The sequence below is a fragment of the Lagenorhynchus albirostris genome, chromosome 2 (genome assembly GCF_949774975.1).
Source record: "Lagenorhynchus albirostris chromosome 2, mLagAlb1.1, whole genome shotgun sequence".
NCBI classification, from domain to species: Eukaryota; Metazoa; Chordata; class Mammalia; order Artiodactyla; family Delphinidae; genus Lagenorhynchus; species Lagenorhynchus albirostris.
In genome coordinates this window covers 154,252,605-154,278,437 of record NC_083096.1, presented here as the reverse complement: position 1 = coordinate 154,278,437, position 25,833 = coordinate 154,252,605, and the positions used below count along the sequence as shown (strand labels likewise).

At 43.5% G+C, this 25,833-nt stretch overlaps 1 protein-coding gene across 1 annotated transcript; it reads left to right on the top strand.

Moving 5' to 3' along the window:
* The first annotated feature begins 527 nt into the window (after positions 1-527).
* LOC132515562 (polyadenylate-binding protein 4) lies at positions 528-24,774 on the top strand. Its single transcript, XM_060141945.1, has 4 exons — positions 528-617; positions 24,067-24,160; positions 24,275-24,405; positions 24,669-24,774. Exons 1-4 carry the CDS (start codon positions 528-530, stop codon positions 24,756-24,758), a joined length of 405 nt encoding a protein of 134 aa, XP_059997928.1. The 3' UTR covers positions 24,759-24,774.
* Positions 24,775-25,833: the final 1,059 nt, after the last annotated feature.

The following is a 25,833-nucleotide window of genomic DNA, read 5'->3' as shown; positions in this document are numbered from 1 at the left end:
GAAGGAATGGCTCCTACCTTTATGCAGGCTGAGAAATCCCAAGATCTGCAGCCAGCAAGCTGGGGACCCAAAAGAGCCTATGGTGTAAGTCCCAGTCCTAGTCTGAGTCTGAAGGTGGAAGCAGACCAATGTCCCAGCTCAGAGATAGTCAGGAGAGAGAGCAAATTCTCCCTCAACTTTTTGTTCTATTCAAACCTTAGTGGATTGGATGAGGCCCACCACTATGGGAAGGGCAATCTGCTTTACTGAATCCATTACGTCAAATACTAACCTCATCCAGAAACACCCTTGCAGACACACCCTATATGGCCCTGTCCAGTTGACACATGAAATTTACCATCATGAAGACCAACATGGCAACCCCTCTCACGGAGTTTACAGCCAAACAGACATAAAGTTACCAATAATTATGTAATTACACATTGTTGTCACAATATGTCATGAGGGAAATGACAGGATGCTTGACCGAGTAAGGGGGAGCGGAATTCGGTGTCAGACTGGAGGTGTGGGGAAACGCCTCCACGAAGATGGCATCTAAAGGACTGGAAGTGGCCAGCTGCATGAGAGAAGAGGAAGAGTGTGCCAGGCAGAGGGACTGCATGGGCAGAGACCTTGAGGTGAGGAAGAGTGACTTCTCACATGAGCTCAGAGGAGATCTTTATGGCTGGAGAGAAGTGTCTTTGCTGAGAGAAGACCACGGCCAGGAGTTTGGATTTTATCCCAAGTGCCATCAGACTGTTTTGTGGCTGCGGGTGAGTAACATGAACAGCCTGAGTCACACTTTTAGGGATTACTTGGGCTTCTAGGTGTCGAGTGGGTTGGGGGCCTGAGAGCTGGAGTGGCTGAGGGGATGGAGGTCTGGACCGGAACGGCTGGCACCCGATGGAGACGGGTAAGCAGATAAGAGCTGTTGGGAGAAGAGTCTGCAGACCCGCTCCCACGACCTCCGACACCTAGAACATGGGAGGTGATCAGGAGCCTCGCCCATCATTCCAGATATTGGGGGCATCTGGGTGCTGGGTGCAGGGAAGGTGCCTGTGCATTAGGGTTCTGGGGGTGAGTGGTGAAGCCTGAGGGGAGCCAACCCATGGAGAGTGAAGTGCTAAGCTCATTCCTCTCTTTCTGGTAGACAACGGGTAGCTAGACTGAGTTTCAAGGTCACTTCTGGATCTGAGTTCCAGCTCCTGCTCTTGGGTGAGCATGTAGGAAGGGAAAGAGCAGGCTTCAGGAGGCTTCAGGACAGGTCTGAATGGAATCCCGACTCTGCCCTATACTCTCTACTGGGGCTTCACTGATGCCTGGTGTCCTCCTCTCAGAAGCAGGATTAATCATGGTCCCAGGACCCTCCTACACTGTTGGTGGAAATGTAAATTGGTGTAGCCACTATGGAAAACGCTATGGAGGTTCCTCAAAAAACTAAAAATAAAGTTGCCATATGGTCCTGCAATCCCACTCCTGGGCATATACCCAGACAAAACTATAATTTGAAAAGACCTATGCACCCCTACGTTCATAGAAGCACTGTTTGCAATAGTCAAGACATGGAAACCACCTAAATGTCCATCAACAGAGGAATGGATAAAGAAGAGGTGGCACACACACACACAATGGAATAATACTCAGCCATAAAAAAGAATGAAATAATGTCATTTGCAGCAACATGGATGGATGTAGAGATTGTCATACTAAGTGAAGTAAGTCAGAAAGAGAAAGACAAATACCATATGAGATCACCTATATGTGGAATCTAAAATATGACACAAGTGAGCTTATGTATGAAGCAGAACCAGACTCACAAACATAGAGAACAGACTTGTGGTTGCCAAGGGGAGAGGAGGGAAGGATTGGGAGTTTGGGATTAGCAGGTGCAAAGTATTATATATAGGATGGATAAACAACAAGATCCTACTGTATAGCACAGGGAACTATATTCAATATCCTGTGATAAACCATAATGGAAAAGAATATGAAAAAGAATGTGTATATATATATATATATATATATATATATATATAACTGAATCACTTTGCTGCACAGTAGAAATTAGCACAACATTGTAAATCAACTATACTTCAATAAAATAAAATTTAAAAAAATCCCAGGCTCATAAGATTTGTTGTCAGGATTAAGTGAGGTGATACATGAAAAAATACAGCATGGTATCAGGCACATAACAGGGGCTCCACAGGTGGAGGTTGCTTCCCAGTGCCTAAAGAAAGTTCTAGTTTCTGGTTGAGACTAGGGGATGATCAATCTGGGGCTGTGTGATCCGAGATGGGTCTGCAGCCTCAGTTACCCTCTCTTATTTGCAGACAGAGCCTGGATACTTTGGGCCATCCAACCCTATCAAATGGGGGTAAAGAATCACCAGATCTGGAAGGCAGAGCGGTAGCCTAGGGCCAGAGAAGGGCAGGGCTCAAAGTGACCTGGAGAAAGTCTTACTGTCTCAAAATTGGAAACTCAGGGGTGACTCCTGGGAATCTGCATTTGTGTATCATAAAATTTGAGAATTGCTGACTTGTCCATCTTAGTTATTTTCAGTTCAGGGAAACTGGAGGCCAAATGAGGAGAAATAAAAGCAGGGTAGTTGGTGCCCTTGGGTGAGGAGCATTGGATGGGAAAGAAAGGGCCCCAGAATAAACCAGCTGTGCATGGGGTGAGGACACAGGGTTTGCCTGCATCCAGGAAGTGTTTTTCCCATTTAAAAAGAACAAATGAAATGCTTCTACAGTTTGAATTCTGAAAGGAGAATTTGCAGGTGGGAAGACCTCCAACTAAATCACCAGTTCGCCCCGCCATCCACTCCCAACGATGGCGAGACTAATGGGGCTGCGGGACAGGTATGCACTGTGAAACCTGTGACAGTGGATGAAATATTGAAATACTAAGATACCAGCTGGCAAATGGCAAGCAGCAACTGCAATAAATAGTACAATTAATTATTTATAAATATGTTATAATATAAGCTCATCCGTTCATTGGATACCATCATGACCATTGATAAACGGGCCTCTTAAATAGCCACTTCTGAGAAACACTGATGGCACTCTGCTGCTTCGCTCACGTCCCTGTCCACAGCACATGCCGCATTGCTCATTCTTTAGGAAGAACTCTGCTCTGTGCTTTAGAGGAATCATCACTTTATCTTTATCCTCAAATTACTCACTTGTTAGTGATTCTACATAGTTGACCCTTTACTTTGGTTTTATTGTGGCTGTGTTCTAACACTGGTATAAGTAGTAAGTCAGCAGGGTTTTGTTTTCTTGAAAGATCCAGAACCAACTAGTGTGGCACTTGCACCATTCAAAAATGGCAATTATGTTCAGTTCAAATCCAGAGTTGATATTGATCATGGTTGGATCATACAAATGGAAACACGATGGCCAATATAGGGAAAGGAATTAGAATTTATTCAATTGTTGGGATTCGTTCAGGGCGGAGTGGGGGAAAGTGTATCTCTGTTCCTCAGTGTCTGGGGCCTCAGTTGGGAGATTTTGACAGCCGAGGGCTAAAGTCATCTGGAGACATCTTCACACTCATGTTGGGTACTTGATGCCGGTGTTGATGGGGATCTCAGCTGGGGCTGCTGGGGGTGGACATGTGACTGAGAACTGGAAGTGACATGCCTCGCTTCCTCATACAGACCTCCCAGGCATGATCCTTTCTCCTCTCCATCTATCAGATGAATGGAGAGGATTTCAAGGACCTAGAAGAAGGCAGAACCCTAAGATGGGAGAAGTCTGGGTCTCTGAATGACCGTATAGAGCAAAGACCTCACCATCGAACATCGGATGGTGACATGAATGAGAAATATCTTTCTATTAAGTTCAGCCGTTTACATCTGGAGATGTTTGTTCCAGCAGCTAACGTTACTCACCCTAACTAATAACCATCTCTGATTATTTATTGAAGTTCTGAATGACTGGAGATGTTCAGCTGGTGAGATCTGGTGTTGGGAACATCCATGGTGGTTTTTCTCACCATCACAACTGTTACGTAAGCCCTGTTTATAGTCACAGGTTGGTCTTGTAGCTTGTATTACTTAAAATGTGTTTGACGGCATTTTAATGATCACATATGCCTTTTTTGACTAATGGTCACAGCTCATTATACTGGCATTTTGTTAGGAAAAAAGAGGAATTCCATTGTCTTTCTATCACCAAGTTTACAAACCACTCATGTCTGGATCCATCTCTTCTGCCCCCATGAAAATGGAAAGTGTTCATCTCCTATGTAAAGGCAGTCCAGGGTACAAAAGCCCTCCACTCTACCAAATCCAATAGCAATTTTATATTCTTGTCCCTCTTAATCCCTTCAACAACTTTCAATGTAGTCGAACAAACTCCTCCTTGAAAAACTTTCCTCATAGCCTTCTGTAACACACCTTTCCTGTAACTCACTGGCCTCACCTTGGCCCCGTTTGCGGGCTCTTCAGTTAGGTATCTAATAGGAATCTCAAATCACACACATCCATATTAGAACTCTTGATTAATCCTGCCACGTCCATGCCTCCCAGACATCCCCATATAAATACATGACACCACTATTTATCTCGTGGCTCAGGCCAGCCACCTAGGAATCATTCTCGTCACTTCCCTCTAATACCTCCAAACTCTAATCAATCAACAAATCCTACCAAGTCTACCTTCAACTGATGTATATTAGAAGCAGTTGATTTCTCTCCATCTCTGCTTTTATTGCTCTAGTTAAACAGGCATCATCTTTTACGTGGATGATGGCAATAGCCTTGGAATTGGTTCGCTTTCCTGTACTCTTGTTCCTATATTGTCTATTCTCCACACAGAAATGAGAGTGATCTTTTATTTTGTTTTTGTTTTTTTTTTGCGGTACGCGGGTCTCTCACCGTCGCGGCCTCTCCCGTTGCGGAGCACAGGCTCCGGACGCGCAGGCTCAGTGGCCATGGCTCACGGGCCCAGCCGCTCCACGGCATGTGGGATCTTCCCGGACCGGGGCACGAACCCATGTCCCCTGCATCAGCAGGCGGACTCTCAACCACTGCGCCACCAGGGAAGCCCGAGAGTGATCTTTTAAAAGCCAAAATTGTGCTTTCACTTCCCCTAACATACCAAGTTCTTTCCTGCCTCAGGGCCTTTGCACGTGTGGGTGTCTTTTCCTGGAACATCCTTCACCTGCTTGTTGAACGGCTGACTATTTCTAATCCTTCAGGTCCAGATCTAAATGTCACATCCTCAGAGAGCACTTATCGCCCTGTAGAAATTAGGTTCTCCCTCTCTACTATTCTCTATCACAGCATCCTGTTTACTTTTTAATAGGACTTGTAATTATATTTTTGTTTACTTGTTTATATTGTTAAGTTGTCAGTCTTCATGAGACCGTAATCTCTATGAGGGCAGGTGCCGTGGACTGAATTTTATACTCACAAAATTGATAAGTTGAAATCCTAATGCCCAATATGACGGTATTTGGAGACAGGGTCTTTAGAAAGTAATTAAGATTAAATAAAGTCATAAGGGTGGGACTCTAATCCTTTGATAGGTCTGGTGACCTTAGAAAAGGAAGAGAGAGGGAATTCCCTGGTGACCCAGCGGTTAGGATTCCGCACTTTCACTGCTGAGGGCCCAGGTTCAATCCCTGGTCGGGGAACTAATATCCCACAAGTCGCACGGCCAAAGAAAAGAAAAGAAAAGAAAAGAAAAGGAACAGAGGGATCTCTCTCTATCTCTCCCCTCCCCCTTTTGTGTACCACAAAATGTACACACAGAAGAAAGTCCACGCAAGAACACAGAAGAACACAGAGAAGGTGGCTGTCCAAAAGCCAGGAACGGAGCCTTCCCCAGGAACTGAACTGGACTTCCACCCTCCAGAGCTGTGCTAAACAAATTTCTGCTGCTTACGCCACCCAGTCTGTGCTATTTTGTCATGGCAGCCCGAGCTGACTATAACAGCAGGCTTACAGAGTAGGCTTGTTTCCACTTTTTCATCCCCTACACTTAGCATAGTAACTGCTACGTGTAGGCAGGTAAAAATTATTTGCTGAACAAATGAATGGGCTGCACACAAGCTTCTCCCTACTTGCACCACTGCTTCAGCTGTCTCTACCACCCCGAGACCAATCCTCAGATACCCCACCTGGGCTGCTTTGAGGGAAAGACAGTGTTAAATGTCACACTCGTGTCACAGGTATTTGAAGAGCAGCTCTTCCTTTCTCCTGCCCCCCCTCCCCACCGCCCCGTCTGAGAGATTCCTGACGGATCTGCTTAAGACAGCTCTATCCAGAGCCAAGCTTAACTCATCAAGATTGGCACATGAGATGAAACCTGTTTGCCTTTCCTGGACTAATAGAAACCAGCTCTGCTGAGAAAACCAGGCCTGTCTGCTTGGTCCTCACTCAGGACTGGGTTAATAGAAAACTGGGTTTGGGGTTTTCCAGGCTTGTTCCTATATTCTGTGAGTAACTGTGGCCTGCAGAGCAATGACCTGTGAACAGCGGTGAGGAGGCCTGGGTGTTACCCACCCCGCCTCGGGCATGGAGGTTGGTGCTTCTGTTGGGAGCCCCCGTGTGGGGAGCTGGGGGCGCTGCAGCAGCCTCCCTAGGACACAGACCACGCTTGAGGTGCAGAGCGGAGAACTCAGGCCCTGATCCTGGGCAGAGCTCCGCGGCCTCCCTGTGTGGTCATGGGTGAGGCCGGCTCAAAGCTGCCAGAGTTACATCTCCAGCCCAGACCACTGAAGTCCAAATCCAGAAACCCAACAGCCAAATGTCTCAGAGGCATCTCTCCACTTCTCACCACCTGCACTGCCACCTCCCTTTCTCCCCTGACCCCGCCACGTCCCCACCACGTGTCCATCCCTGCAGTGACCTCCCTGCCTCCGGCCTTGCCCCGCAGTCCATTCTCCTCACAACAGCCAGGAGAAGCTTTGAACACACAAGTCAGATGATGTCACCCTTTTGCTCAGAACCCTCCAGTGACTTCCCAGCCCACGTAAAGGCCAAAGCCCTCCTGTTGGCTACGAGGCCCTACACCATGGGCTCCTCCCTCCTATCCTCACCTCTGGCCCCATTTCACAGGACTCACCCCACTGTTCACTCTCTTCTGCTACCCTGGCCTGTATTTGTCAGAGTACTTCAGAGAAACAGAACCAATAGGATGCATATTATAACTATGGTGAGAGAGATGGATTTTAAGGAATTGGCTCACACTGTTGTAGGGGCTGGCCAAGTCTATAATCTACAGGGCAGGCCAGCAGGCTGGAAATTCAGGCAAGAGTTGATGTTGTAGTCTTGAGTCTGGGGGCTGAAAACTCAAGCAGAAGTTCTGTGTAGTCTGGGGTCAGAATTCCCCCTTCCTCAGGGGCAACTCAATTTTTGCTCTTAAGGGCTTCAGCTGGTTGAATGAGGTCCCCCCACATTACAGAGGGTCATCTGCTCTACTCAAAGTTGACTGATTTAAGTGTTCATCACATCCCCCAAAACGTCTTCATAGCAACAGCTAGACTGGTGTTTGACCAAAGAACTGGGCACCATGACTTAGCCAAGTTGACACATAAAATGAACATCACGGGACTTCCCTGGTGGCACAGTGGTTAAGACTCCGTGCTCCCAATGCAGGAGGCCTGTGTTCGATCCCCGGTCAGGGAACTAGATCCCACATGCATGCCGCAACTAAGAGTCCACAACTAAGGACCTGCCTGCCGCAACTAAGACCCAGTGCAACCAAATAAATTAATTAATTAAAATTTAAAAAAAAAAGAACATCACATGGCCTCTTTGTCATTTCTTGAAGACAGGGTCATCCTTTCTCAGGGCCTTTGCCCTTACTATTTTCACTACCCAAATGATCTGCTCCCAGATATCCTCATGGCTCCTAGACAACCCCATAGCCCATTCCCTCCCTTTCTTTGGATTTTGCTCAGTGTCACTCCTCGAAGCCTTCTTTGATAGCCCCATCTTAAGTTACAAGCCCTCCTCCAGCCCTAGCTCTCGCAGGCCTTCTCTGCTGGCCTTCCCTATGTGGTGATCTCAGGTGAGGCATTTCTCAAAGGTGCAGTTTTCTACTGTTACTGTCCAGTCATAAACAATTTTGTCATAGACTAGAAGCTCCTTCGTAAACAGACCTTATTTAACTTGTACACTGGCCAGAGCGTCCGCTGTTACCTCTCTGCTTCAAACTCTCCTTTCTGTACTCTCCCTTGTGAGGCTGGAGCTGGGACTCTTGACACCCACATTTCTCCTTTGTGAACTGGCTTCCTGTTAGGCTCTGTCATGAAAGGATGCTACAGGGTGTTTTAAGGGTACCTGGGATTTGATTAATCTGTGTGACACACAGATATGGAATTGACCGTCATGAAGGAAGAAGTTTGCTCAGTTCCCTAGAAACAGGAGGCATGGCACACCACTCAGGGTCACATGGCGAAGCAGCAGGGTGGGTCAGGGGTCAAAAGGGGTGAGGAATAAACATGGGCAAGAGTTTTTATTGTGGTTTTCACTGGAAGGAACAGGCAAGGCAGGGTAAGCAGGCTTAGGGTTGGCTAGTTTGAATAATTTCAGTGGTCTCTGAGGTATAGGGACTGTCCTTAGTTGTCTGGTACCCGGCCTTGGAGTGATTAGGGTGGATGGATAGTGGCCCAGACTGTGAGAGCTCAACAGAGGAGATGGTTGGGATCATGGGCTCTGGATCAGTTGGTTTGCATATGAAAAGAACGCTCTAAGGCAAGTTGTTTGCCATCTCTAAAGGGGATGTTAGCTAGCCTTGGAAGAGGCAATCCCTCCAAGGTCAGTAAGGCCCCAGAATGCCCAAGCAACAAATAACAGGAAATTAAAAGACGTGATTAATACACAGGGAGAGAGGACACGCAAGGACGGTGGTAGCAGAAGAAACTTGCTTTTGGTTTCCTATGGGCTCTCTGATGGCTTACACTTTCTGAGTATCACCCCAGGGATGCTTCTAATCCCTGGTAACAGCAGTTCCTTCCTGTAGCAGCAGCTGCATCCAGTCACAATCTCCATCACTTGCAGAGACAGCACCATGGTGCTTTTCTCCGAGATACCAGCATGAGCTGGCCAGTGCCCTGTCCCCGAGACGTCTGGTTCTCAGCCCCGTGGGACCCTCTTCCAGGTTCAGAGACACCAACATCATCTAAGCAGTGACTCATCCTTAGGGATGTGAGTTTCAGCTCTGCAGCGCCCCTCCTCTACGCTCAAGCGTTTTGATTATTCACACTTCTTCTCTTAGTTCCTTCAACCCTGCGGGCGGTAGCTGCTTCCTCCAATTGCTATGTCTATGATAAATTGGTGTATTTTTTATTGCTCTTTTACTTACCTCATTAACAACTGTATATCTAGTTTGCAATGATTTATAATCAGTTCTCTCTGTTCAAATAACTGGTGGGGTTCTGTCTCCCCATCGGACCCTAGCTGATTGAGAAATTGGTACCAGAAGAGGAATTTTTGGACAATGCTTTGGTTGTGTTCTTGGAGTTGAACTCAGTGCTGACCTCCTTGACGATGGGAAATACTAGCAATCCATGGTGTGCAGTGACTTCATGATGGATCAAATTTTCACCTGTAGTTGATTGTGATGAAGTGCCTATTGAAAGGGCTATTTGACAGAGTGGCTCTTTCGCTTGGTCTTAGGGCACTAGTAAGGACTACAAGGACTATGGTGTGGGATGAATCCTTCTGAATGCCCTAGAGTGCCTACAGAGAGGGAATGACAAGCTCAGATGAATAATCAGTTGGGATTAAGGCTGAATTTGAGGAGTAATTAACATGTTTTAGAAATGGATGGTATGCCTGTCACTCAAAGATGATTTGATTATACAATGATTATGGCAACTTTGCATCTCCTCATTCAGGGTAGAGAATTAGATGTCTTCGTTTGAATGAAGGACAGTTGTAACTTGTTAGAAAGAAAAATAGAGTGTTTTTAATTTTCTTAAGGAAGTTCAAATATTTGAAGAAGGTACATAGGGATGCTGAATAGCCAAAGGGACGGATTGTGCCATTAAATAATCTGTTTTCTGTTAGCTCCAACCCACCCTTCTATACTCTACGTTGTGATGCTGGGGCAGGGACCAGAGTAACCATATTTCTGCTTTGCCAAAAGCAGGTTCCTCTTAGGCATTATGAATAGGTGGTACGTGAGGGGGCTACAAGATTGGAGGAGGAAGAAGGAACTGGTTTCTTCCCTTGGGCTTCCTGAACTTGTGAACATCCTCCAGCAATGCTTCTTCACCCTGGCCGCAACACGTCCTTCCTGGGCAGGATGCTGAATCTAGTTTGCAGTATTTCCAACACTTGTGTACCAACCTTACTGTGCTTCACCCAGAAAATCCAGCAACCGCTGAACAGTCCCCCCTCCTCAGAAATCTGAGTTTCAGCTCAGCAGGGCCACTCCGCTAAGCTTGAGTTTTAATAATTTAAATATCTTCCATTTGTTCTCCCAGCCTAAGGGGCAGTAGATGCTTCCTTAATTGCTGCCTCCAAGATACCTTACTGTTCTTTTCTTGAATTGTCAGTTAACCAGTTAATAACTTTATACCTAGGTAACAATTCTTTATATTAAAATCTCAACTCAGCGTTTCCCTGGTGGCGCAGTGGTTGAGAGTCCGCCTGCCAATGCAGGGGACGCGGGTTCGTGCCCCGGTCCGGGAAGATCCCACATGCCGTGGAGCAGCTAGGCCCGTGAGCCATGGCCGCTGAGCCTGTGCGTCCGGAGCCTGTGCTCCGCAACGGGAGAGGCCACAACAGTGAGAGGCCCGCGTACCGCAAAAAAAAAGAAAAAAAGAAAAATCTCTGCTCAAATAACCAGTGTAATTTCTATCTCTTGATCAGACTCTTCCTGATACACACACACGTTTCAAAGTGTCTTTCAAATGGAGAATAGTGCCTGACATCGTAGGCACTCAGAAAAATATTTGTTGAACTAAAGGCAATAGCACTTAGTGAGTTCTTACCACCTCAGGCTTTGTTCGAAGTGCCCTACATGTATCATTTCATCATCAAAATAATCTCATGAGATAGGGACTCTAATTCCTAATAAAAAAATAAATACTGATATGTGGTCAGTGATTAAACTGACTGTACTGCTGGGTAAGGCAGGGAAACTTGATCTAGTACAGAAGTTAGACCGTGTAAGATTGGGTCTTCAGATGAAATGTTAGCAAACAACTCAGGATGATTAGCTAAAGCATAGAGGGTTTACTCTCAGGTAGGGACTCTGCAAGGAAAAACAGGGCGCATGAAGACTGACTCCCAGTCCAAAGACAAGGATGGGCTTCTAAGAGCAAAAGGCACTGTGCAATATAAGGAGAGGTGACTGGCTGGTTAAATAAATCTTTAGCTTGTTGGCACAGGACTGTTTGGCTTGTAATGAAGCAGAGCCCCAATTCTATTTGTGGCTTTTAAGGACTTTATTGACCCAGTAGGTCCAGTAGGTTGAGTCCAAGTAGTACATCTGAGACACAGGTCACAAACATAACAAGTTCATCATCAGGCTGGCTTTTTTTTTTTTTTTTTTTTTTTGCGGTACGCAGGCCTCTCGCTGTTGTGGCCTCTCCTGTTGCGGAGCACAGGCTCCGGATGCGCAGGCTCAGCAGCCATGGCTCACGGGCCCAGCCGCTCTGCGGCATGTGGGATCTTCCCAGACCGGGGCACGAACCCGCGTCCCCTGCATCGGCAGGCGGACTCTCAACCACTGCGCCACCAGGGAAGCCCCAGGCTGGCTTTTGTGTTTGTTGTTGATTTGTTTTCTGCTGATTCTGATCAGTTCTCCAAGAGGGATGCACTTTGGTTCCTTCTTTTGGGACCCTGACTGTTTGTTTTCTTGCATTGTATTAGCAATACAGGCTCGAGTCATGCAGTATACCGCATATGCTCAAGACTCAGCAAAAATTTCCTTTTATCACCTCATTTTTACTGATAAGGAACCTGAGCCACAGAGCAAGTAAGTAATTTTCCCTTGGTCACACAGCTGGCAATAGAGCCAGAGGTTGGTAGGGTTGCTAGATGCCTTACTCTTCATGGGACTCAATTTCCTGATGCCATTATGCCCCGCAGGTACTCACTGAGGCCCAGCCTCCCTAGTCAAGCAGACTGACTTTAGAATTGTTAAGAATTGGTACATTTAACCAGTTTGATATACTGTTTCTATTGGGAAGAGAGAGAGAGAGAGAGAGAGGGAGAGAGAGAGGGAGGGAGGGAGGGAGGGAGGAAGGAAAGGAAAGAGAAAGAGAGAATGAAAGAGAGAGAATGAGAATATAGTGTGGTTAAGAGTATGGATTTTAGTGGGAAATAGATGGAGGTTAAAATCCCAGATCTGCTTTATGCTGCTTAAAACTGCTGTAAAATAAGCAAATTATCTAGTTTTTCTAAGGCTCAGTTTCCTCATCTGTAAAGTGAGGGAAATAATACATACCAAAAGGGGCACTCAGTTCAATCTATTTTTAGGTAATGGTTTTTAGAACAGCCCTACCAATTTATGATCTATGACTGCCCTCTAGAGGTAAAATTAAAACACTGTCTCCATAACCATGCTAAATACGATCCCTGAAAGCCTCTTTCTTCCCAAATTGTCCAGCCAAAAAGCAGTAGTTTCTGCAAATCAAATTGCCCAATAACAACTGGTCTTTAGTTAGACTCCAATATTTTTGAACTGAAATATCAGACTTCCTTGAAGAGAAACAGGAAGGCTTGGCCCAGTTGCGTAATGCAGGGCAGAATGGCACCAAAGAATTAATTGCCATGAAAAATAAGTTACCCGCCACCACCAATAACACACACACACACACACACACACACACACACACACACACACACACACACACACACACACACACGGCATGAAAGCCAGCTGGCTTCACAAACAAGTTTTCCACACTTTAAAGAAACAAATTATCCCTATCTTATACCAACTATTTCAAATACACTGCTTCCCAACGCCCCGCCAAAAAAAACCCCACAAAAAAACCTGGAAAATCTGACCAGTTTATTACGGTAAAATGGTCCACTACCTTCATCTTAAACTTTTTGGGGTTTGGAAGTTTAGAAAGATGATGCAGTGTGTAACTTGTGTATAAACACCCTCAGCACAGATGGGACCAGTCCCCTACAATTAAATATGTTAATATCTCTGCCATAAAACATACTAAGTGGAACAAATAAAAACTGTAAATAGTCTCACAGATCAAGTTTAGTGGCCAGGTGAGTTTGCTGAAAATGTACCCCCTCCCCCCAAAGAAAACCTGTTGCTAGTTTTTTAGAATTTTGGAATTGCAGATAAGAATTGTAGAGTTATATAACTGATGCCAAACCAATCTGGGATGCTAGTATGAGAAAAGAAAATTTAGCCCAAACGCATGAATATATTTGCAAAAATCCTAAGATAAAATGCTAACAAATAGAATCTGGCAACTTATACAAAATCATATATCACGACCACCGGAATGGAAGGTGCAGTACCACCACTGTGATTATGGCTTCAAGTTGGTGATCAGACCCATGAGACACAAACAGATTTTTAAAAAATATTTATTTATTTGTTTGGCCACACTGGGTCTTAGTTGTGGTACATGGGACCCTCGTTGCCGCGTGCGGGATCTTCATTGCAGCATGCGGAATTTTTAGTTGGCGGCATGCGGGATCTAATTCCCTGACCAGGGATGGAACCCGGGCCCCCTGCATTGGGAGCATGGAGTCTTAACCACTGGACCACCAGGGAAGTCCCACAAATAGATTTTAATCTAGAATACAAAGCAGGATATATGAGATGCCATTTTCATCTTCCTGGGAGGCCCAGCAGCTACCCAAGTACACAGATTCTTTTGTCACTTACCCACAGGTCAGGTACAGGAGAGCCAAGGTGTGTGAGGGTCACCTTGACTTACAGAAGCTGCAGCCTCTATTTCCCACCAATAATTTACACCATTTTGGATGTGTAAGCCCATTGACAACCCCCCAAAATTTAAGCACACAACAAAGGAGGTGTACACTATAACCCCCTTTTATCTTAACTCTACCGTTTCTAAGGAAACATTATTGTGGAAGACCAAGTTCAGTGTCAGGCAGGCTTGCATCAGCCCAGGTCCGATATTAATTTTCACTTTACTCACAGAAAGATAAGTTAACATTAGGAAATCTATCACTGTGGTTTGTTAATTAACTGATAAAGGAGAAAATCAGATGATCCTTTCAAAAACTCAAAAATACTTCTCAACAAAATGAAACAGAGATTCCTTATAAAAATGCTTAGCAAATTGAGAATAGAAGGGAACTTTTAAAAGGTATCTACCCCAAACCTAACGTTTATACTTAAGATGAAAGTTTGGAAGCATTTCCATTGAGTCAGGAGCAAAGGAAGATTGCTCACTGTCACCTTACTAATCACCACTATCCCGACTTCCTAGCCAATGTAATAAGTGAAATAAATGCAAGGGATAAGAATTAGGAAGAAACAACACTGTTTCTATTTACAGGTTATATTACTGTCAATTTAGGAAATCTACAGAAAAACTATTTGAACTAATAAAAGAGTTTGGCAGGGCTACTAGATATAAGATCAACATACAAAAATCAACAGCTTACCATACTGATTGTAATAGGAATAAGAAACTAGAAGATGTGATAGGCAAAAAGATACCATTCACAATGTCAGTAAAAACGATCATGTATCTAGGGATATATCTTTAAAAAAAACATGCTAGACATTTACAGAGGAAAATACAAAGTACTTCCGAGTTATAAAATGAATATTTTAAAAATGGAGAGATATAACATGCTTATGCACGGGAATACTATCATAAAGATGTCACTTCTCCCTTAAAATAAATCTGCAAATTCAATTCATTCCAGTAAAAATGTATGAGGATTTTTCATGTAACTTGATAGGTGGATTCTAAAATTCATATGAGGGCTTCCCTGCTGGCACAGTGGTTAAGAATCCGCCTGCCAATGCAGGGGACACGGGTTCGAGTCCAGGCCCAGGAGGATTCCACATGCTGCAAAGCAACTAAGCCCCTGCGCCGCAACTACTGAGCCTGTGCTCTAGAGTCCGCAACCACAACTACTGAGCCCGTGTGCCGCAACTACTGAAGCCCACGCACCTAGAGCCCGTGTGCTCTAGGTGTGTTGTCTGCAATAAGAGAAGCCACCGCAATGAGAAGCCTGCGCACCGCAATGAAGAGTAACCCTCCTCACAGCAACTAGAGAAAGCCCATGTGTGCAACAAAGACCCAACGCAGCCAAAAATAAACATAAATTAATTAAATAATTTTAAAAATAAAATACATACGAAAGAGTAAACACCCAAGAATATACAAGGTAATTCTGAAAAAAGAACAAGATAGAAGATATAAAAATTTATTATTAAACTATAGATATTAAATAGGATAGAATTAATTCAGGATCATTCTAAAGGGGTAGAGAGCCCAGATACAGACCAAAAACACTGGAGACAATATATGACAGAAAGGGCACAATCAATCCTACAGGATGATAGAATGGGGGCATTGGACCATGTTAATAAATAATATAAGAACTATAATATAGGAAAAATCAGCTTTCCATCTGGAAAATCTCTGTAGATCAACAGGAAGAAAACAACCTAATGGGGAAAAAAAACCCTAATGATATGTTCTAGCAAATCTCAACATAGGAAAACACCATGGCCATCCTCAGCATCATTAATATTCAGATAAATACAAATCAAAGCCACACTGAGATACCACTTCACACCAACTAGGTTGGCTATAACAAAAAAGACATACAATGACAAGTGTTGGCGAGGACGTGAGAAACTGGACCCCTCATACATTAACGGTGGGAATGTAAAATGGTTCAATTGCTTAGGAAACGGCAAAAATGTCCTTTATTGTCTCTTTTTTATAGATGAGGAACCTGAGCCACAGAACAGTGAAACAATCTGCCCTTGGTCACACAGCTGGTAAGTGATACAACCAGACTTAGAGTTCCTCAAAAAGCTGAATGCAGAGTTACCATATGACCCAGCAATTCTATTCCTAGGTATATGCCCCAAAGAATTGAAAACATATGTCCACACAAAACGTGTACAAGAATGTTCATAAAAGTATTATTCATAATAGCCCACAGTCCATCAACTGATGAGTGGATAAATAAAATGTGGTATATTCATATAGCAGATTATTATGCAGTTAAAGGAAATGAAGTACAGACACATGCTACAGCATGGAGGACCCTTGAAAGAATTATGCACGTGAAAGAAGCCAATCACAAAAGACTACATATTATGCGATTCCACTTATATGAAATATCCAGCATAGGCAAATCCACAGAGTCAGGAAACCAATCAGTGGTTGCCAGGGGCTGGGGGGCAGGGGTAACAGGGAGTGATTGGTATGGGGCATCTTAGGGGGAGGGATGAAAATGTTCTAGAATTAGATAGTGATGATGATTGCACACCTTTGTGAATGTACCAGAAAACACTAATTGAGCACTTTAAAGTGGTGAATTTTATGGTACATGAATTATGTCTCAATAAAGAACATGTTAAGCACCTTTCAAGCAAAACGAAACAAAAACAAAACACAGAATTGACCAAACTCACTACAGATGTCTGTCAGAAAATCCTGCCCAAGCATCTGATTTGCCACTTCTGCCCAAGCCCTCCTCCTCCCCTGCTGGCCCTCCACAGGCTCCTATTCATTCTCCTCTTCCTCTGCTCGCCCTCACCTGTCCACTTCCATGATGTCAGCTCCAAAGACTCCTGAATTTCGGCCTCCATCTCACACTCAGCACACCCTTAACCAGCATCCATCCCTACTCCTGCACACCTGTTCCTTCACCACAGGAAACAGCACTGCCAGCCACCTAGTCATCAAGGCAAAAGCCGGGGAGTCGTCCTAGTGACCTCTCAGCCCCTTCTGTCCCACCTCCTGGCTCATTCGTCTCCACCTCTGCAGCCTCTGGTTTACTTCAGGTTACATTGTCTCTTGCCTGCAAACAGGCAAGAGGCAGAGAGCAGAACTGTATATACATCATTCCCTCACCTCCATCTCAACAATTCATTCACCACTCTGCAACCTGAGTGATTTTCTAAAAGACAAATCTAACCCTGTTACCTCCCAGTTTAGAACATAGCCTATTCTTGACCAATAACGGCTAACAATGATTGTGATTCACTTGTTGCCATTTGCTAAGCATTTTGTATGAATTATTTAATGCTGCAACAACTGTATGAGGTAGAAATGATTATTATTACTCCTCCATTATGGATAAGAAAACCAAAGCTGATTTTTCTGTACCTGTTGAATGTGATTAATGTTAAAACAACTTTATTGAGGTGTAATATACATATCATGAAATATGCCCATTGTAAGTGTGTACTTTGATGATTTTTAGTATATTTACAGTTTGACAACTGTAAGTCACAACCCAGTTTTAGCACATTTCCATCATCCCTAAAAGTTCCCTTGTACCCATTTTCAGTCAGTCCCTTCTTCCACCCCCAGGCCCAGGCAAACAGCTGATCTACTTTCAGTGACTATAAATTTGTTTTATGGACATGTTATAAAAATGAATTATACAATATGTAGCCTTTTGTGATTGTGTTTACATTGTGTTTTTGAAGTTCACCTATGTTTTAGCATGTAAGTTTTATCCTTTTATATAGCTGAATAGCATTCCATTGTATGGCTATACTATCGTTTGTTTATCCATTCTCCAGTTGATATTCAATAGATTCCACTTTTTAGCTATTTATGAACAATGGTCCCATGAACACTTCATGTGCAAATCTTTGTGTAGACATATGTTTTTATTTCTCTTGGATAGATACCTAGGAGGGGAATTGCTGGGTCATAAATAGAGTTTAAATTTTAGTAGTTGCCAAACTCTTCAAAGTGGTTGTACCATTTTACATTCCCATCAGAAATATATGAGGACTCCAATTTCTTCACACCCTCACCAACATTTGTTATTATCTTTTTTTATAGCCATTCTAGTGACTGTGTAGTGATATCTTATTTTTGTTTTAATTTGCGTATCCCAAATGATTAATGATCTTGGGCATCTTTTCATGTGCTTGTTAGCTCTTTGTACCTTCATATCTTCTTTGGTTAAATGTCTACTCAAATTTTTGCCTATTTTTAAATTGGATAATATATTTTCTTATTATTGAGTTGTAGGAGTACATTATATATTCAGGATATATATCCTTTATCAATCATTGAGAGTGAGGTATTGAAATGCCAAAACTATAATTGTTTATTTCTCTTTTCAATTCTATCAGTTTTGCTTCATGTATTTTGGGACTTCTTTGTTAGGTATGTATAGATTTATAGTCGTTACATCTCCCTGATGTCTTGACTCTTTTATCATTATAAATATTCCTCTCATTGCCAGTAACATTTCTGATATTAACACAGCCACTTCAGCTCTGTTAGAGTTACAATTTGCGTGGTCTCTTTCCATCCCTTTACTTTCTACCTGCCTGTGTCTTTGAATCTGATTTGTGTCTCTAATAGATAGCATATAATTGAATCTTGCTTTTTTAAAAAAAAATCCAATCTGACAATCTCTACTTTTTGATTGAATTGTTTAGTCTATTCACTTTTAGTGTAATTATTCATATGGCTGGCTTTATGCCTGTCATTTTGCTATTTATTTTCTATATTTATCCTGTTTTCTTTTGTTTCTCTTCCCTCTTTGACTGCCTACTTTTGTGCTAAAATATTTTTTAGAGTACCATTTAAATTTATTTGTTGATTTTTTTAAAATGGTATTTTATTGAGTCATCCAAATTCACTCAAGAACTTCAGCCATTTTACTCACTCAAACTATATTTGTAAGTAGAGTGGTTGCCCTGGGGACTGCAGTATTCATCCTGACTTACCATAATCTTCTTTAGGTTAATATTAGCTTAAAAACGGTTAAATATAGCAACTTTGCTCCAATATAGCTTCATTTCATACCCCCTCCTTTGTGTTATTATTGTTACATGTATTACATCTATATATGTTATAAACCCAACATACAGTGTTATAATTAGTGGTTCATAAAATCTTATATCTTTTAAAGAAATTAACAGGAGAAAAGAGAATATATATTTGTACAGTTTTTTAAAAATTAATTTATTTTTGGCTGCATTGGGTCTTCGTCGCTGCACGTGGGCTTTCTCTAGTTGCGGCGAGGGGGGCTACTCTTCGTTGCGGTGCACGTGCTTCTCATTGTGGTGGCTTCTCTTTTTGCAGAGCACGGGCTCTAGGTGCGCGCGCTTCAGTAGTTGTGACATGAGCGCTCAGTAGTTGTGGCAAATGGTCTTAGTTGCTCTGCAGCATGTGGGAACTTCCCAGACCAGGGATGGAACCTGCGTCCTCTGCATTGGCAGGCGGATTCTTAATCACCGCGCCACCAGGGAAGTCCCTGTACGGTTCTTTTTTTAAAAAATAAATTTGTTTATTTATTTATTTTTGGCTGCATTGGGTCTTCGTTGCTGCGTGCGGGCTTTCTTCAGTTGCGGTAAGCACGGGTTTCTCACTGCAGTGGCTTCTCTTGTTGTGGAGCACGGGCTCTAGGTACGCGGGCTTCAGTAGTTGTGGCATGTGGGCTCAGTAGTTGGGTTCGCGGGCTCTAGAGTGCAGGCTCAGTAGTTGTGGCAGACGGGCTTAATTGCTCTGTGGCATGTGGGATCTTCCTGACCAGGGCTCGAATCCGTGTCCCCTGCATTGGCAGGCAGATTCTTAACCACTGCGCCACCAGGGAAGTCCCTGGTTCTTTATATTTACCCACATATGTCACTTTTCTGGTGCTCTCCATTTCCTTCTGTAGAGTCAAGTTACCACTGGTCTTATTTCCTTTCACTGTGAAGGACTTTATTTATATTTCATGTAAGTCAGGTCTGCTAGCAGTGAATTCTCTCAGTCTTTGTTTATCTGGGAAAGTTTTTATTTCATCTTCATTTATTTTTTTAAATTCAATTTACTTAAACTAAAAAAATAATCCATTTGTGAAGGATAATTTTTTTGGACATAGAAACTTTTGTGAACAGTTTTTTTTTTTTTTTCTTTCAGCATCTTGATTATGTTATTCAAATGCCTTCTGGCCTCTGTTGTTTCTGTTGAGGAAAGGCTTGTCAGAACTGTACTTAAGAGTTCTTTTTTTATTTTTTGGCTGCACTGTTTGCAGGGTCTTAATTCCCTGACCAGGGATTGAACCCAGCTCCTCAGCAGTGAAAGCACCAAGTCCTAACCACTGGACCACCAGGTAATTCCCCTTTTTTACTTTTTATTTTGGCTGAGAACTCTACTTGTGAGTTCCAATGTGCTGTTTTTCTCTTGCTGCTTTCAAAATTTTCTGTGTTTTAGGCTTTCAACAGTTTGATGATAATGTGTCCAGATGTGGATTTCTTTATGTTTCCTACTTGGAGTTCTTTGGATCTGTAAATGAATGTTTTTCCTTAAAATTAGGACATTTTTTGGCCATTATTTCTTCAAATATTTTTTCTTCCCCTCTCTCTCTCTCTTTTTTTCTTTCTGAATTGCTGGGTCATATGGTAATTTTATGTTTAACTTTTTGAAGAAGCACAAAACTGTTTCCAGAGTGGCTGCGCCATTTTACATTCCACCAAGAACGTATGAGGCGTCCAGTTTCTCCACGTATTTGCTGACACTTATTTTCACTTCTTTTTTCAATCATAGCCATCCTAGTGGGTATGAAGTGGTAACTCATCGTGGTTTTGATTTGTATTTCCCTAATGACTGATGACATAATGATATTGATTTTTTTTCGCTTTATTGAAATATAACTGACCTATAACATTGTGTAAGTCCTAGGTCTACAATGTCTTGATTTAGTATACTTATATATTGCAAAATTATTACCACCATAGTTAACTAGTACCTCCATCATGTTACATAATTACCATTTCTTTTCTGTTGTGAAAACATTTAAGATCTACTTTTGGGACTTCCCTGGTGGTCCAGTGGTAAAGAATCTGCCTTACAATCCAGGGGACGCTGGTTCGATCCCTGGTCAGGGAACTAAGATCCCACATGCTGCGGGGCAACTAAGCCCGCACAGCACAACTACTGAGCTCGCGCGCCTCAACTAGAGAGAGAAAACCGGCACAACAGAGCTAGAGAGAAGCCCGTGCGCCACAACAAAGAGACCGGTTCCGCAATGAGAGATCCCACATGTCTCAATGAAGATGCTGCAACTAAGACCCGACACAGCCAAAAATAAATTAAATAAATAAATAAATAATAAATCTTTTAAAAAATCTACTCTCTTAGTAATCTTCAAGTATATAATACAATATTATTAACAGTGAATCTTCAGAACTTATTCACCTTATAACTGGAAGTTTATACCCTTTGAACAATATCTCCCTATTTCCTCCACCCCCTCATCCCCTGAAAACCACCAATCTACGTTCTGTTTCTACGAGTTCAGCTTTTTTAGGTTCCACATGTAAGTGATATAATGACATTGATCTTGTCATGAACTTTTGATCATTTGTATCTCTTCTTTGGAGAAAAGTCCTTTGCCCATTTGTTAATAGGGTTGTTTGCCTTTTTGTTGTTGGGTTTTAAAAGTGCTTTTCACATTCTGGACAGGAGACTCATCACCTATATCATTTGCAAGCATATTCTCCCATTCTGCGGTTATCATTTCACTCTCCTGATATTGTCCTTTGATGCACAATAATTTTTAATTTTGATGAAGTCTAATTTACCTATTTTTCTTCTGTTGCTTATACTTTTGGTGTCTTATCTAAGAAACGATTGCCAAATCCAAGGGACAATTTTTTTTGGACACTATCAATTGTTTATTTTTTATTGAAATATAGTTGATTTACAATGTTGTATTAGTTTCTGGTATATAGCAAAGTGATTCATATATATATATTTTTTTATTCTTTTCCATTATAGGTTATTACCAGATACTGAATGTACAGTATAACATTCCCTGTGCTATACAGTAGGACCTTGTCGTTTATTTTATATGTAGTAGTCTGTAACTGCTAATCCCAAACTCCTAATTTATCCCCCCCACTTTCCCCTTTGGTAACCATAAGTTTGTTTCCTTTTTTTTTTTTGCGGTACGCGGGCCTCTCACTGTTGTGGCCTCTCCCATTGCGGAGCACAGGCTCCGGACGCGCAGGCTCAGAGGCCATGACTCACAGGCCTAGTCACTCTGCAGCATGTGGGATCTTCCAGGACCGGGGCACAAACCTGTGTCCCCTGCATCGGCAGGTGGACTCTCAAACACTGTGCCACCAGGGAAGCCCATAAGTTTGTTTTCTATATCTGTGAGTCTGTTTCTGTTTCATAAATAAGATCATTTGTATCATATTTTAGGTTCTACATACAAGTGATATCATATGGTATTTGTCTTTCTCTATCTGACTTACCTCACTTAGTATGATAATCTCTAGGTCCATCCATATTGCTGCAGATGGCATTATTTAATTCTTTTTTTTTATAGCTGAGTAGTATTCCATTGTATATATATTTGTATATATCTATATACTGCATCTTCTTCTTTTTTTTTTTTTACTGCATCTTCTTTATCCATACATCTGTTGATGGACATTTAGCTTATTTCCATGTCTTGGTTATTGTAAATAGTGCTGCTATGAGCATTGAATCCAGTGTTATGAGATGATATTGAAAGGAAGGAAAAGTGGCCACAAGCTCTAGGTTCTGGCATACCTGGACATCTGTCCCTCCTGCTGCCAGTGAAGAAAAAAGTCCATGGCTAGCAGAGAGAATGTTTTAACTTCTAGTCCTTCAAACAGTCTCCATGGTATAAACACTGACTCAAAGGAAGACTTCTGGAGAGCATGGTTGCCAAGAGTGGTGGGATCTAAGTTGGCTTTTTCTTTTCCTTAGGGGTTCCCACTGCACCTGAGCCACCACTCATGCCCGTGCTCCTCCTTGGGCTTTTGCTCCACGGAAATGCACCCAGTGTCAGCAGCCCACATCCCATGCTTCATTCATCAGATATTAAAACTCCACTAAATGCCAAGGAATTGTGAGTGGGATGGCGTCACAGTGGTAAACAAACTGACATAGACTCTGCTCTCAAAATGCTCTTTCTGTAGTAAGAGAAAGGGGATTTTAAAAAGTAGATACAAAAAAAAATTAAATACAACTTGTGCTAAATGTGAGCACAGTGTCTAACTACTCCCTTCAGAAATGCAGGAGAGAAACGGATGTGGCCCACTGTCTCATTCACTTCACCTACCTAACGCTCTCTAAATATGGGAGTTCCAAAATGTAATGCCCTGTTGAAAAGATACGAATCCTTTCTTTTTTTTACACCTTTCCTTTGGATTTATTCTTCTTCACAAGTGAAGCAATTGCTATTAGAATTCTTTTAATTGGGCTCAAACATTGCAATGCATGAATCCTTTCTATAGCCTGCAAGGTCCTGCTTCTATGCCCCAGATCATCACTGACCCCACAGAAGCATCTAGACATTGATGTCTAGAAACATCTCATGTTTCTATAGAGCATTTTATGAGAGAGGGCGTATGGTATATAATAATTATAACTGGTCTGAAATGCATGCCCTTGGGCCCAGTCCTTTCTGGGAGTCCCTCCAAAGGAAATAACGGGGTCTTTAGGAAAAAGCTGTACTGCTAAAGATAGTTACTATAACTTTGTATGTTCAATAAACAAATTCAATACTCAGTTTTTATTTTGCTAATGTGAGCAAATGACTTGACCTCATTGGGCATCATGGGTAAAATTGGGTTATAATCTCTACCTGAAAAAGTTTATGAGGACTAAATATCTGAGGAAATATCTGCCTAGCACTAGGCCTGACAAAGAGCAGGTGTGTTCTCTATGGGTTCACTTCACCTCCCCTTTCTGACTGTACTGCATTGTATTACATACCTGAATAGGTACACAGGAATCTATATAGGTTTTATATTCCCACCACTCCCCTCTCAGTGGACTGAATTTGCCCAGGGACCTCTCGTCCTCCTCTCCTGGCATGCTGAGTGGTAGCATTCAGGTGTTGAATGGTTGGACTGTCCTAACCTCGACCACTGTCAAGTGTCCTTTCCCTGGTGCTAGCCCGCTGCCTCTCCTGGTTCCCAGGCACCCCAGCCTGCGGTCCACGTGCAGGGGCAGGAGCCGCTGACCGCCTCCATGCTGGCCGCAGCACCCCCGCAGGAACAGAAACAGGTGCTGGGTGAGTGACCCACGTGCTTGCAGAAGAGGGGGCCAGAGCTGCTACTGACCTGGACACCAGCGTCCCTTCTCTACTGGGATGCCACTGGGTTTTTCACGGAATACCTTCCCACAGGTGAACGTTTGTTCCCGCTCATCCAGACGATGCACTCAAACCTGGCTGGGAAGATCACGGGGATGCTGCTGGAGATTGACAACTCGGAGCTGCTGCACATGCTGGAGTCCCCCGAGTCTCTCCGCTCCAAGGTGAGCAGGTTCCCAGACCCCCGCGGCTTCCGCTCACTCGGCTCAGGAGGGCAGGGGGTGGCCTTGGGCGCCCAGGGGCGGCAGAGAGAAGTGTCTGCTGCCCCTGTGACCTCCTCGTGCCTCGCCTGTGACCTGAGGGCTGCTGGCGCGTGGGTATCTGGGAAAGCGGTCAGCACCAGGAGAGGCCACCGCTGGGCCTGGGCGCCAGGGAGGGGCGGAGGGGCTCTCCTCAGGTGTCACTGACCACCTGGAGCTTCTCACAGGTGGATGAAGCTGTGGCGGTCCTACAGGCTCATCATGCCAAGAAAGAAGCTGCCCAGAAGGTGGGCGCTGTTGCTGCTGCTACCTCTTAGACAAGGACAAACCGTGTGTTTGGCTATTTCATTTCCTGCGATGGTTTTGATTTACAATCATCATCCTAAAAAGGCAGAAGGAGGAGGGAACGGAGAGAGCCCTGCTTCTGTTACTGCTTATCCTGCCCACTTATCCTGTTACCTTTGTGCCTTATCTGTCACCTGAAGTTAGAGAAAGGAGGGGATAAGCTGTGAATTATAAAGGGCAAACAACAGTTTCCACTGTGGTTTTCTTCTGACACCAATCAATTCTACAATTCTCTGACAACAGCGGGGACCCACCATTTCAATTCAGTTCTGATACCACGGACCCCACAGGTTAAGGGCTCAGTCCCACAAGACTGCCCCTACTTCAGACACCAGCCACAAATGGGGTCCCTATGCTACCCACACTTATGCTCAGCCAACTACAAATTTGGGTTCCCATGAACTGCACGCCCCCCAGGTTTGAAAATTTGCAAGAATAACTCACAGAACTCAGGAAAGAGGTATACGTATGATTATAGATTATTATAAAGGACACAACTCAGGAAGAGTCAAATGGAAGAGAAGAATAGGGCCAGGTGTCAGAGGAAGGAGATGCGGAGCTTCTTTGCCCTCTCCAGGCACACCACCCTCCCAGCACAGCCATGTGTTTGCCAGCCCAGAAGCTCCCCAAACAAACCGCATTTAGAATTTTTACATGTGGTTTCACTATCTAGGCATGATTGATTAAATCATTGGCCATTGGTGATTGAACACAATTTCCATCCCTTTTCCCCTCCCTGAAGGTCAGGGGTTGGAGCTGAAAAGTTCCAACCCTCTAATCATGTGGTTCGTTCCTCTGCTGACCAGCCCCCATCTGGAAGCTATCTAGGGGCCTGTGATAGATAATTTTATATACCTACTAGACTATGTCATAAGGTGCCCAGATATTGGCTAAACATTGTTTCTGAGTGTGTCTGGGAGGGTGTTTCTAGATGAGATTAACAGTTGAATAAGTGGACCCAGTAATGCTATTGCCCTCTGTAAGGTGGGTGGGCCTCATCCAGTCCATGGAGGGCCTGAACAGAACCAAAGGTGGGGGAGAGGAGAA

What these genes read in the sequence shown, in the direction of transcription:
- LOC132515562 (XM_060141945.1), top strand. Translation starts at nt 528, where the DNA reads ATGGCATCTAAAGGACTGGAAGTGGCCAGCTGCATGAGAGAAGAGGAA. An exon ending in GCATGGGCAGAGACCTTGAG is followed by an intron (nt 618 to 24,066) that starts GTGAGGAAGAGT and finishes CCTGGTTCCCAG; the next exon opens with GCACCCCAGCCTGCGGTCCA. An exon ending in CCGAGTCTCTCCGCTCCAAG is followed by an intron (nt 24,406 to 24,668) that starts GTGAGCAGGTTC and finishes AGCTTCTCACAG; the next exon opens with GTGGATGAAGCTGTGGCGGT.